Source organism: Merops nubicus, unplaced genomic scaffold (assembly GCF_000691845.1).
Source record: "Merops nubicus isolate BGI_N331 unplaced genomic scaffold, ASM69184v1 scaffold10629, whole genome shotgun sequence".
In the NCBI taxonomy this organism is placed as follows: Eukaryota; Metazoa; Chordata; class Aves; order Coraciiformes; family Meropidae; genus Merops; species Merops nubicus.
Window position 1 is genome coordinate 110,111 of NW_008633836.1, and position 14,019 is coordinate 124,129.

At 47.2% G+C, this 14,019-nt stretch overlaps 1 protein-coding gene across 1 annotated transcript in view; it reads right to left on the reverse strand.

The window, feature by feature from the left end:
* Positions 1–2,258: 2,258 nt before the first annotated feature.
* Positions 2,259–14,019, reverse strand: part of IQSEC3 (IQ motif and Sec7 domain 3) — a 25,876-nt gene continuing 14,115 nt past the window's right edge. The window contains exons 3-11 of the mRNA XM_008948377.1: positions 11,528–11,650; positions 10,704–10,870; positions 8,448–8,587; positions 7,468–7,593; positions 6,092–6,191; positions 4,006–4,167; positions 3,108–3,211; positions 2,417–2,455; positions 2,259–2,333 (exon numbers count right to left, since the gene is read on the reverse strand). Of these exons, the coding sequence (XP_008946625.1) occupies positions 2,259–2,333; positions 2,417–2,455; positions 3,108–3,211; positions 4,006–4,167; positions 6,092–6,191; positions 7,468–7,593; positions 8,448–8,587; positions 10,704–10,870; positions 11,528–11,650 (1,036 nt within the window). The remainder of the gene's footprint in view (positions 2,334–2,416; positions 2,456–3,107; positions 3,212–4,005; positions 4,168–6,091; positions 6,192–7,467; positions 7,594–8,447; positions 8,588–10,703; positions 10,871–11,527; positions 11,651–14,019) is intronic.

Below are 14,019 nucleotides of genomic sequence, written 5' to 3' on the forward strand. Positions count from 1 at the left end.
AGGACAATGACTTTGACGATCTGCTGGCACTGTACAAGTGTCCCCGCCGAGGCGGGGTGCGAGGGCACCAGTGCTGTCTCCAGCCGCTCCCGTGGCACGTTAAGATGCGTGCTGGGCTGCATTCCACTCCCGGGCCCCAGGGCAGAGTTGTGCTGGTACGTTTGAAGCCTGTTGTGAATTGACACCTAGTTTAGAAACAGCCAAAGAAGCATTAAATGTTACAACACTTCTCCCATCTGCTGCTTCTGGCTGCCCTGAACTCCCACCACCAGTCGGCCCCCTATGCATTAAACCCTCCCCCCGTCCTCCCCCTGTCACAAAACCAAAACAGGCACAACCCCTGGCTGCAGAGCCCCCCAATAGCCCTGTTGCCCCCATCTAGGCCTAAGTGCCCCTGTCCTTTCCATCACATCACAGGCAGCAGGGCCGGCGTTCCCAAATGCAGTACGACTTTGATTATCCAAATGGCAGAGGGAACGCAAATCAACCCTGGGAATAGAGGCGGCCGGGAATTCGCATGGTAACGAACAGACCTGGGAGGTCATGCCCTTGTCCCCACCAGCAAAAAGGAGAGCAAGGTTTCAGATAGTCAAGGCTGTACGTTTCAGCAAAATGATGGTGGCTGAATCTGAGACAGAGAGAGACAGAGAGACTCAAGCCTTTCCCCGCTCCCTGCCTTTCTGAGTAGGAAGATACAACCACATGACTGGCTAATCTGTTTACAAAGGAAAAAGCAGAAATCTGACATACTCTAGTAAAAGGCAGCTCCCTCTGATCCATTTGATGGTTTGTCAGTGAAAGGAAATGATTTTCAGAAAAAGAAAAAAGAAAGAAAAAATGCCCATCTAGCTCATACAATGATAAAAGAAATTCATGATGAAATGGCAGCAGATTAGATAATCTCAAAGAAATGGAAATGCTCCTCTGCTGGCAGAGTACTACTTGTGCAGCTGAAAGGGGGAAGGGAAGCAGAAGCTTATCAGGGTCCTCACAGAGAGATGCTGATAATGGCATCAAATGAGGGAACTCGCTGAGTCCAATCTGAAAAGGAGGACCTGGCCTGGACTGGAGGTCCCTAGCAGAGGAAGCACAGCAGGAAAATGGTGCTTCCTGAACGGTGGATGAAGTTATAGTTCCTTCTGGCAAGGACATGGGCTGATGGAGACCCCAAACCAGAGCAAAGTTGTCAACTCAAAACAGAGTGTCAGTCAAATGACAAACCCCGAGTAGGGAACAAGGGCTTGCAGGCTGGCATGGCACTTCCAGCTAGGCGGGGGTACAGACGGGCAGATGGGACAGTGGGAGTGCCCTGATGGTCTGGCATATTGGGCAGCAGCTCCAGCAACTTGGAAGGAGAGGCTGTGGAGTGGCCAAGATTCCTACCATGCTGGAACAAGGATGAGCTGTCTGTCCCTACTCAAGCATGGAGGTTGTTCAGACTCACTGCACAGCAGGACGTGATATTGTGTTGATGTTTATTCAGGTAGTGCAACATCCCCTAAGGAAAACCAGTTGCTGGGCCATGAGCTGCTAATGACATTGGGATACATGGAAGCCGTTCTCTGCAAGGAAACACTCCTCCCAACTGGAGTAGGAAAACAGCTGGGAGAGGCACCTTCCCCAGGAAGGGAGTGTCTGCAGGAAAATGGGGCTCTCTTCAGGGAAAAGAAGAAGCACCCACTCCTCACAGAGAAGTTGAACTCTTCAAGTAATCGTATTATGACAAGAGGGAAATAACTACCCTGGAAAAGGGCAAATTCAGGACAATGGAGATATTCCAGGCAAGGAGAGAGTAGGAAGTAGTAGATAAGATTTTCAGTGTGAAGATGGTATTTTCCTGTTTCCTCACAGGCAGTGGGAGTACGGGTGTCTGTGAAGAAACAGGCAACCCACTGGATGCTAGACATCCCTGCAAAGATAGATGTACATAGGACAGCCAAGCTCCCTACCTAGGAAGGTGAAGCTCTAGGGAAAGTCTAGGATACAAAGGCCATGCTTAATCCCCTTCAAAGGGGGATGGAGAGACAGAGCTGCAGAGATTGTGCAGGAAAGCTGGGCTGCGGGGAATTTGCATGTGATGCTGCATGGAGTTAGCATGTCAAGGAAGTCTTTAGTGGGGTTCTCAGTCTCCCCATAAGCAGTGGGGTGAGTTAGTCTACAGCACTTGGGAGCTTGGTCCATGAGGGATGTTACAGTTATAAAAACGGATTGAAAATGCTTTGAAGTTTAGTTTGGATTTGAAAGTTGTATTACCCGTCCTAGCAGTAACTTTTAATTGTATCTCTGGAAATTGGTAAAATTGTCAGTCTGGCTGGGGAGGCATTGATTAAAACCTGAGAAAAGAAACAACAGAGAATGTGAGAAGACCTGAAGTGAGAGAGAATTACTTACCTCAGCTGCTCTGTACTCTACTTACCTCCACTGTGCTGTCCGAGACCTTCTCCCCCAAATCCTTCTTGCCTTTGAAATAAAACAGAAGATCTCACTCATGAGGTCCATGCCTCTAGTCAAAAGCTGGCCCTCATCCTGTGGACTGGAAAGCTAAAGGGAGAGGTGCCCAACAGGGCCTAACAAGACTAGTCTGCAAGAACAAATCCAGTCCCTCCTGCAACCTGTCAGCTGCTTAGTGGGGCTAAGGGGCCCTTTGGGTCTTATCCTTATGCCCAGGTCTCAGTGCCATTCTAGTGACCTGGCAGCCACTCATCTCTGCCCTTGATTTTCGCCAGCATGCAAGCCAAGGCACAAATGGACACAAAGCCTTTAACACAAAGAGGCTGGTCCAAAGTGTTGGTGAAGAGACTGGAGGAAGTTAACAGTGCAGTTACTGTGTTGCATCAGCTCAGGGAAGAAAAGGTGGTCCAGGTTTTCCAGCAGTTACCTACACTCCATCAGTAATGCCTCTTTGCTAGGTGTTGCAGCTACAGACTAGGTATTGAGACTTTAGTGCCTTTTCCAAGGCATTTGAAGAATGCACCTGTTCTCATAATTCCACCCTTTGCCCGAGGCCAAAGAATGCAAGCCTGAACATTTCCTTTTGCAATTATTCTTACAGGAATCAATCAGAACACATCTGCAAAGGCAGCACTGCTTGACCAGGAGATGTTGGCTATCCTCTTACCTGTTGGAGAGCTCTGCTTAGACTGCAGTTCCATCTGGGCTCCATTGGTCCTTAATGAAAGAGTCTTTGCCCCTTGCTGTTTCTCCAGCTCCCCTGCAATACAGGCATACAGAAGTGAATTAGAAGAGAGAGGGAGGGGGAGACACCAGTGTATTGAAGGACCGACACAGGAAGTCAGCAAGGAGAATTAATGCAAGAAAATGACAAGAGAGTTTCAAGAAGAGAGGGAGAGAGGAACAGCCAAGGAAAAAACAAACTGGAGAGGACATGACATGTGGAGGAATTTATGTGTCTCTACATGACCTTCTGAGTATGACCAGCATGACTTTTGCAGAGTAGATTATTGCTGCACAGGATGGGACTACTGATGCTGAGCTACTTTGGCTCATCAGTTTATACATGGAAAGGCCATCAAAGGCTATGTGGACATCTAATCTATGTAAGACAGGCCACAGAGGGACATAGCTCAGACTGCTTGTCCCCTAGACATTCCTGGAGTGAAGGGTAATGTTGCTAAGGCTACCAGACCTGTCTTGTACTTCCCAGCTATCTACAGATCATATTTGCATAGTGAAAGGAGTATAGGATGAAGAAGAGTCTTCTGGGTCTGACAGTCTGAGCTTCACTATTTCAGGCCACGTTACCATGCACCCTGTTTCATAAGCATCATAAGTAGTTACATTCTTCCATGTCCCCTGCTGGGGGTGGTGACCGAGCCTGGCTGCCTTTTCACCACGCCAGGGAACAGAAGAACAATCTTGAGCAGACTTGTGCTGTGCATCCTCTTTCCCCCTGTTCCTGAAGAACCCAGTTCCTTTAGCCTTTTTCCCCTGTAGGCACATGCAGTGTGACAGCATTGGAGTGTGAATTGTATTAGAGGCCCTTACATTCAATTCGTATCTGCTCCAGCTCTGTCACTTCTGCTATTGACTCTTTCAGATCTTCCACAAACTTCTGCATTTCCTCAGCACCCAGAGCACAGAAGTGTAGTACCTGTTTCTTCTCTGAGCCTGAAACTGGAGTCACCAGTGTGATGCCATGAGGGTAATCTGTAAAGATTTGTCAACAAAATAAAGAGATGTTAGGCATTCTTGCTGGAGTAGTTGGCTGCTTTGGTGCCTCTGCAGGACAGAGAGTTTCCAACACGAGCTCAGAGGAATGGCACACCTAGAGTTTGCCACCACAGTGCAAACTGTGGGAACCTGCAGCATTGCAGCCCTCCAAGGGGATCTCCAATGGGAATGGAATGGCCAAGGTGCAGCAGCAAGGTGTGTGCCACGAGCACCACAGTGCTGCCAAAACCAGGAAATTCTAGCTCTTTGTTACACTTAGTGCAACACTGGCTCTGGGAACATGAGCACAGAAGTAGGACTGTAAGGCCCTTCAGCATCTGTGGAGGAGTAAACAGTATATATGAGGCCAACAACACTTTTTCTCCTATGGGAGATGCAGCAGGAGAGGTTGGCTCCTGGAGTCAAAGCCAGAACAGTCATTAACATCCACAGCAGCAGGACTTCTCCCCAGTCTCTGCTTCCATCAGCAGAGAACATGGCAGGGGTGTTAGCGCAGCATGGGTGGGGAGCTCATCATGCTGTGCAGAGAGAATAGTAAAGGAAAAGATGTGGGTTTGTAGGTCTTTGCTTAGTACTCCCCAGCTGGCAAAACCTATGGCAATATATATGAAATTATATGCCCAGAGAGTGAGAACATCACAACAAAAGGCTTCACGTTTTAAAGCCCAGGTTTGGTGCAGGGAGGTGGTGGCTGGAGATTCAGCCAACAGAAGCAGGAGAACGAGAGTGCACAGAGAACTTGCTCTTCTCTTATTAATCTTTACCAAACAAGTCAAAGGACCAACCTGCCATCTGCACCAGTCCTCATCTCCCCCTGCTTTTGTCCCAGCCCCCTTTTCCTACTCTGTGACTGTGTCATCTGTTCAGATCACAAGCTCTTTAGAACATCTGCTTTCTGTCTCTGCATAGGATACACAACAGGATGCCTTTGCCAGAAGATCCTTGGACTCTCTCAGGATAGCCAAGATAGCCCTGAAAGCTGATCCCAGCTGTGTTGGTGCCTCTTGGGGGTGCTCAGTTATGAATGACTCTTTTGTACACACAGGGATGTGAAGCCTCTGCATGCTGCAGAAGGCAGGGTGCCAACAGTGTAGAGGAAGGATGTGTCCAACTTAGTATAGCCACACTGCTGCTACAGTCTTCCTTCCTTGTGGTGTGTTCTGCAGGTGCTCACAAACCCCCGTGGGCAGCAGCCATGTTTTCCTGGGACCACTGTGAAGCCTTTCTGCCTGTGCCAGCAGAAAGCCTGCCTGGTTCTGGAACTCCTCCACCACACAGCCAGCCTCAATCATGACACATCATGGCTCTATTCCCAGACCATCAAGGTCAGGCTGACTAGGGCTGGCCTCTCTCCATCTTTGGTGGTTGCTGTTCCAAGGGCTCTGCTTCTGTTTTGGGAAGCTTTCAGCGCAGCAGGGCATGGTGTGGGGAGGCAGCAGCAGCACCTGAGCCTTGGCCAGTGTCAAAGGTAGAGGCTGGAGCTGTGACTTTGGGCATGAGGGGAGAGGGGATAAAGCTGGCAGCAGCAGTTTTGTCAGCAAGGTTCTCCACCTACAGTTGGCTTCACAGAGCTCTATGAGATGTACATGGGGATTGATTCCCTAATTCCTCCTCACTAGTGCTCTTCCTGACACCTTGACAAGCCAGATCCTTCAATGAGCTTAAGTTCAGCCCTTCTGCAGGTGCGCAGACCTAGCAACAGGTACCAGGAGCCTCTTCTCATCACACGGTACCTGCACAGTGATCTCCTCAGCACCAAGCCTTGGCTTTCACACCTCCACTTTTAACTCTGACAGAATGTCTGTTCTGATGCAAACTCACACTAGGTGACACAGTGCCCTCCATCCTTCTCCTTTACCCTGCCGAACCTCTCCAGGAAACCAAGGAGCAACTGACTTACATTCATTTTCAAAGAGATGGAACTGCATCCCTAGCAGGCCGACCGACTTGCAAAATGTGTATGTTGAGGAGCTTTTCTTCTTGGGGCAAAGCTTGAGGATCTGTTGGAGGGAGATATGCATCATTGGGCAGGGTCCTGGGGAACAGTGAGGCAAGAACAATACAAACTGCTCAAAGCAAAAAAGCTTTTTGCAAGCTCTGCTAGTGGCACATGGGAGTAATACTTGGTGACTGACAGGTTCTTTGCCCAGAAAGCTGCCTGGCATGCTGCACTTTTAACAACTTCTGAAATTCCTTATGCATAGCCCTGGGGTCCATTCAGCTCTCTGTCTCCTAGGGGTGCTGGCTTTTTGATGCCCACATTTTTGACTTTGCAAGGGTAATTCTCTTCACCGAGGGCCAGATCAAAAGGCGAAGGGAAGCCTGTCAGAATTACCTTGGAGCTGTGAACAAGAGCATATGTGAATGTTGCACTGCCCTCACTCCCTCAGCACGAGTTCTGATGGATCTGATTTATCACATGGAGTAGAGGGATAGCAAGGAGTAGATGCTTTCTCCAGGTTCACAGCTGTACAAATGGGTGCAGAGGAACAGGTGGGTAAATCTCCCTTGTCCTCTGCTCCTACAAAAGGTTTGGGGGTTAGCCTTGCATTTCCAACATCCACAGTTTCATTTTACCATTAAATTCAGTAAAAATTCCATTTAGTTTGGCATCCTCCCGGTCTCAGTGTAACTGTGCCCTCCTTTGTACCTGTCTGAACTCAGCTGAAAGGTGGGGGACACTTTAAGAGTATTTAAAAATAGAATCATAGGATGGTTTGGGTTGGAAGGGACCTTAAGGATCATCCATTTCCCACCCCTGTGCCATGGTCAAGGACACCTTCCTCTAGACCAGGTTGCTCAAATCCTCATCCAACCTGACCTTGAATACTATATACATTTGGGGTTCCATTAACTAATATCTACTGCCCTACAGCCTTTGCCCTGTTGGAAGGCAGTGGTTTTAAACTGTCTGGCAGGGAAGACTCAAAGTGCATGGGAGGGCTCTGTCTACTATAACATAAACAGACAAAGAAATGAACCTCCCTTTCATGAAATGAACCTTCCTACTGGCAAAGGCATGAGAGAAAGTAGTAACATTGCTTGGATGGCTGTGGGATGTGGCAGTTTGTATTTTTAAGGGTTAAAGGAGTTTTAGATTTGGTAGGTTTTTAACAGCGTAGGATCCAGAGCTGTGCCTTAAAATGTTGATGGACCAGAAGATGGTCTGTTCTTAGGACAGGGGGGACGTGGGTGTTGTGGATTGGTTTTAGATGTTGTTAAAGAAATGAGGGCAAGTTTTATCACTGCAGTGCCTAATTGCCAGAGAACACTCACCACCAGCAGGTCATTGAACAGAAAAACTTCCCTCTGGTGAGCTGCCTGCTTCTGCACTTTGTTCACATCCGTCACTTCGTACAGGCGGCTGCAGCAGACCAGTCGGCGGTGGGGCACGGACAGCACCTGCAGAAGACCCACAGAAGCGTGCAGAGGCTGAGGAAGGTGCCATTGTGGGTCCCCTCACATTCAGCCTGCACAACCCTGCCCAGGGACAGTAGCACAAGCCAATTCTGCTCGCTCAGATCGTCTCCTTAGCACCGCTCCTCAGCATCACTTCTGCTGGTGCAACAGCAGAGAGCTGTGGCTTTGTGATCTGGATAAATCAGAGGAGCGGGACGGGCTGCAGGCAACCCTCTTGCTCACACATCCTATCTTCATGTACCTCTGCCTTCTAATCACTGTGTGAGTGCTCATCCTCTCTCACCCCACTGGATGTCTGCAGGTTTCCTGGGCTTTGAGAAATGACTCAGCTCATTTTGGGTAAACAGCATGTAAGCTTTTGTATTACAAGTGGGTTACTGCTAGAGGAGCTGTCTCTGCATTTGGGGGTCTCTTAAACTCAGCACTCCTTACAGAACTCAGTAGAGACAGATGGGTAAATTGTTTTCTGTCACTTTGCCTTCTGCTTTCTACACCCTCACCAGGCCTGGAAGTTTGAAACACTGCAGAGCTATCACTAGAGCACTGGCAGGCAGGATCTGCATTGGCTGGCAGGACCTGCAATGAGCTCCTTGGGCAAACAACTACCACACTAGATATTGCAAACCCCGGCCAAGGAGATTCCCCCCAAATTAGGAAAGAATGAGATAGCAAGGAAGAAAGTGTTTGCAGAAAAAGGATTGAATTTATCAAGACAAGTAAGGAAAGTATTACAGAAAAGGAGTAGGGGCATAGAGGAAAAAGGCAGGAAAGAGAGCAGTGAAGGACATGGGGGTGACAGGGTTGAGTGGGTGCCAGCAGGGTTTTTGGGTGCTCACCGTTTTCATTCCAACTATGGACTTCTCCACTTTGGTGACATAAGTCACATGGTCCTCATTGGATTTTAGCTCTTTCTGCTGGATTCTCTCATAGATTCCCACCACCAGCTCCCGTGGGATGTCAGCACCATCGTCCACTCCTGCCAAACACAGAAAATGTTGGGCAGGCTAAGCAGAGAGAAGAGGAAAGGGAAGGACTGGTGTTCCCAGACAGGTATCTACTGCCTCTGCATTGTGCAGTGCTGGGAAGGCTGAAGGAAAAAGAGCAATACTTCACTTTAGGCTGTCTTCTTTCTTGCTCTAACACACCTAATGCACCAGCAGGAGAGACTGACATCTCTAAGGCCAATGCAGAGGATTTCATTATTCTGTTGCTCTGCATGGTGGCTCCTTTCCATGTGTTCCCTAAGGTTTTATAGCCACAATTTCACATTCATATATCTTGGGCCACTCAGCAGCAACCCCTGCATTGATTTCATATAATCAGAAGTGCTGGATGTGGAGGAGATCTATGATGGGATTCAGCTGCTCCTCCTGCCAATTCAGGTGTCAGCTCCCCTATTTGCTTGGTGGCCTCCACCATTTTCCTTCTGTGATGTCTCCTAGGAGCAATACTTCCCTGTTACTCTGTCTGTGATACCTCTGTCTTGGCCATGTCCCTTTCGTTTTTTACATCTCCTTAGGTAACTCTCCAAATTTTGCTGTCTGACCCTTGCAGAGCCTGGCAGAAAAGTTTTTTTTCACCCTTCCCTGAGCCAAACACCACAAATTAAACTGCCAGTCTTTCCTCTGAACTGAATTCCTTCAGTAATTTTGAATTTATTTTCTCTGCTTTCCCTCCAGCTCCCTGGTCTGAGATGTACTACCCCTAGTGACAGAGGTGAGGAACCCCTGAGGAATGGTGAGGCCCTCTTGTCTCCTGGCTCCCTCATCCATGTCCTTGCAAACACAGTCTGAATATTCTGTTTTTTTTCAAACAAAGGCTGGTGAAGCTACTGATCTAGGCATTGGCTTGCAGGTGAGCCTGCAATGAACTGTCTCCCCTTGTCTGTAATGAGGTGACATTCAATCATTCTGGTGAGCTCTGGTGTGTGACACACTAGAGGTGACTGATCCTCACGTTGGCTGAATTCATTGTGATGTAAAGTGGCAGATTTTCAAGCAACGCTTAAGTTTAAGTTAACACAAAAAAACCCTTTTGAGTTAGTGCTATCAGCTGTAATACCAAAGGGGATGATGGCAGGTACCAGCCCCATTCAGTACCTCAGGAAATAACTTGAAAGAGGGCCTCAGTGTCAAATTACACCAGTCTGAAGTGGATGACAAAGTGGATGTCAAATTGGGGAAGGTGTGGGAGGCTGAGACAACACTTTCTGAACAGCAGGCAGGACAAAGAAATAAGTCAAGGTAACACAGGGAAGTTAAAAATCTAGACACGGATTTACACCAGAAAAAACTTTGAGGGAGCTTCATCTGAATTGCAGATGTGCACCACAAGATACTTGGAAAATGGCTGAACTAGTATGACCTAGGATTGAACATGGTTGGGAAATCAGACAAGAATTTGTCTAGACATGATGTCCAAAAGGCCAAACAGTACTAAGTTGCATTAGCAGATCTGAAAATAAGGAGGAGGCAGTGGCTCTGTATAGGAGTATGTTGTGACCACATCTGAAAAAGTGCTTTTAGCAGCCTATTAGCAGATGGGATGGACAGACCTTGAAAAACAGAAGAAAATTGATTTTGGGAACTGATGTATCAGAAATTGCCAAGAGGTAATGTATGCATGAACTCTGTCACGCCTACAGTTACTACGATAAGTAATTGCAAGCAATTAAGAAAGGGAAGATTTAGCCTGAATAAGAGGAAAATGTGTTCACATATTCAAAGCAGCAAGGAAGGAAAGGGCTTGTTTAGCACAATCCAGCAGGGTCTAAAAAGGATGGAGCTGAACAATAGGAAAATGTAATACAATGGACTGCTTCCAACCAGTAGAGATCTATTAAAAGATGAAACGGTCTCTCAAGGAAAAGGGTTGTTTTCTGAGAAGGCTGGGCAGCTTTCTGTAGAAGGCAAAGCTTAGATTTTCCCCTTCCCCAGCATCCTAGAAGACACCTCAAAGGCGCCTCCATGTCTGGCTTGCAGGGAGCAGCAGCCATCCTGGAGAAGGGCAGCTCCATTAGATTTTGCTGCCTTCACCTAGGCAGAACTTAGAGCAGCAAGAGGGAAAAAAAAAAATCAAAGCAGGACCCTCACCTCTCAGATTGCGAATGAAGTCCTCCAGCATCATCTTCCTGTCAGGCTTGATGTTGGGGCTGTACATGTCCGTATTGAGGAGGATGATTGCAAAGGCCAGGATGAAGATGGTGTCCGGATTGTGAAACTGCTGGACCACATCTGGGTTACACATGCAGTACCTCTGGCTGCAGCAGGAGGGATGCACACACTTAACATGGAACATGGGAGTCCTCTGCTCCATTCTGGCAATGGCTTCTTCACAGGAGGATCAAATTCCTCCTTTCATTCCACTCCTCTCACAAATGAGAAGGAACTGAAAGCTTGCTGAAGGGAAATTTACCCACCAATGGCTGAAGTAGGCCACTGAAAATTCAGCCTTCTTGTCCTCAGGAACCAAAAGAGCAAGTGAGACTAGAGAGGACTACTCAGGCTGGTGCCACCAGGTGAGGGTAATATGGAAGGTATCTACTCCAGCCTGCCTTGCTAAGGGCAAAGCACTCCTCTGGATGCACCAAAGGAGCAACCCGGCATCCCTGCAAGCCCCAGTGCTGCTCCTTCTGTGTCCCCAATGAACAGGGAGTCCCTTGCTGGCAGATGTGTCAGGGCCGGCCTCACTTTGTGGCCTTTGTGTCTTTCGTGTCACTGAACGTCTGACAAGGCCATGGCTCTGCTGCAGCAGTGGCATGTAGGCCTCCATGCTTCAGAAGCCCCTCCATGATCACCTTCTTTGGAAGGGAGGTCGTTGGCCATTCACTCTACGGCTGCTGCACGTTTTCTGCCTTGGGTGTGTTCTCTGCTTCCACCTGGCTGCAGCAGTGGGGCTGCGGGGCCCGTTCTCTTACCTGAAAGCCTCAATTAGCCGCTCGACCTTCTGTGCCTCTCCCTGCACGCGGATATGGGCCTGGAATTTTCGCAGGGCTTCATCCAGTTCCATGCCTGAGAAGTCCATTTCATCCACCACGCAGCTGTGGGAGGGGGAGACAACGTTCGTCAGCTCCTCCTCCTGCAGAGGACACCAGGAAAGCTGCTTCGCTGAGATGCCGAGGCCAAACTTCTCCAAGTGAAATGCCATGGGAGAGGCCCCGAGGCATCACCACAGCTGCCCAGATCGTAATTACATGGGCAGTAACTTCAGACAGGTGATTCCTGCACTCTACTGCAAGTGAGGAATTCTTGTGCCTAACCACCTATGTTTGTATCTGCATGTGTGTGTATGTATACCATAAGACATATATATAGTATCATACCACACAGCATATAGATTTACATATACAGGGAAAGTATATACATGTGTATTGATAGTTATCCACACCTATATAGATACAGATATCTAGTTATCTATATTGTCATAGATTTAGACCCATATCAATATCAATATAGAAGCATCTATTTCTGCCTTTCCTATCATCTCGTAATCCTTCACACATTGTCTTTTCCCCACTCCCTCTCAGCACATGCACTTTTTCACTACCCACTTATCCATCCTTCTCTTATCTCTATTCACTGGGCTGTTCCTGCTCTTGTCCTCTGCTCACCTTTCATTCTGTCCAGTATACATCCACATTTGCAACCCATACCTTCTTCACCACTCTTCACTCCCACTTAACCACTGCAGCAACAATGTTCGTTATGTCTTTAAAGACTAGAGACATCTCAGAGAAACCAGGAGATGGAAGCTGTTGCACAGAAACAACACTACAACATCAGTTGGCTTGTAACATCAAGGCTGGGTTAAACTCCTGCCCAGGTAGTCAAACACCAGGAGTTCCCAACAGCTCATTCTGTCCAAACCCCTATTCATTTCATACAATCCTACTCATTCCACACAGTCTTTTCCATTTCTGCCATTCTTCAGTGCCACGTTTCCCTGTCATCTGCTGGAAAACCTTCACCTCATACATCTGCTATCATTTTCCTTTCACAGTGATGCATTGCACACTGGTAATTCATAGACAATTTAGATACACAAAGAAGGGGATGCCACCTCTCGTTTTCAAGTAAAGCATTCTCAGCTTATAAAAGTCCTATAATTAGTCTCCAAAACCTCCTGCTACTGTTCTTGCTGTCTGTATTAGTCAAATAATCTACTTCTTGTTCTTACTGCACAATATTTTGGTCATTTGTAAGGACAACACCTTCCCTATACGGCTTCAGAACATTTTGTTAGCATATTCCCATCTTTTGAGGCCAGGTCATTACTGCAAACATTAATCAGAAGACTAGACTCAGAAAACTCTGCTCACAACCTCCCTTCTCTGCTCATAACCCCCCCTAGGCCCAACTTCCCATTTCAGCGGAGTAGATAGGCACTAATGTCTGCATCAGCCAGTTTTCTCCCCCGTTTATGATTCCTCTGCTAATTCCTCTCTTCCACTCTCAGTTAACAATATTTCATGTCGTATGCTTTGCTGAAGTCTAGAATCACCTTCTACATGTCCCTTGTCTAGAAAACCAGTTATTTTAGCAAAGACAGGCATTAAATTAATCTACTTTCCACTGGGTTTGCTATATACCATTTACCTTCCTGTCTGCCATTATTCTTTCCCATAAATAAATTCTCAAACCTTTTTTATCTGACAGACCAAGAAATTCACAGGTGTCAAAATCCCATTTTCTTTAAGCTTTCCTTAAATACAGAGTTACTAATTTGCTAATCTTCAGTCATGTGGCATTACCTTGACATAAAAAGTGTATTAAAAATTCAAGAATTTCATATTTTATGCTTCTGTACACCTTGGATGCTAATTGTATCTCACCTTCCCAACCTTTATTTCATTCTCTGCATTGTGTTCCATTTGCTTTCTCATATTATAAATGATAAACTGCCCTGAAATTTGTTAGGAGGACATTTTCCCCAAGATAGGTTGTCAGGGACTGTATGAGGAGTGGTACAAGGAAGATAGAGGGGGAGGGGATTAGCTCCTTTCTGGATCCTTTAATTTCCTAGGATTACCTGCAAATTTTACCAAACAAACTTCTCCTAATGAAGGGATGTACTGTCATCAGTTTCTTCTTCTTCTTCTTTTCTGTGATAAACTGGACATGTGTCTACTATAATGCTGCAGTTTGCTCTAGGCTGTTAGGAAGGGTTTTGTGAGCTATGCTGTTGAATGGCATGTGCAGCCTTGTGTGCTGTCTCAGATGGGTGAGGGACGGGGTCCAAATGCTCAGAGGTGTCTCTCCATTCCCCTCTTGATTCAAGAGCTGAGGTATCATTGCTTAGCTGGAGGGACAATCACAGAATAACCTACCAAGAGCTACAGCTGAACGCAGAGCGTTCAGTATCTTCTAAGGTTAGAGTCATTACAACCTCAGATACAGAGCATGGACTCTT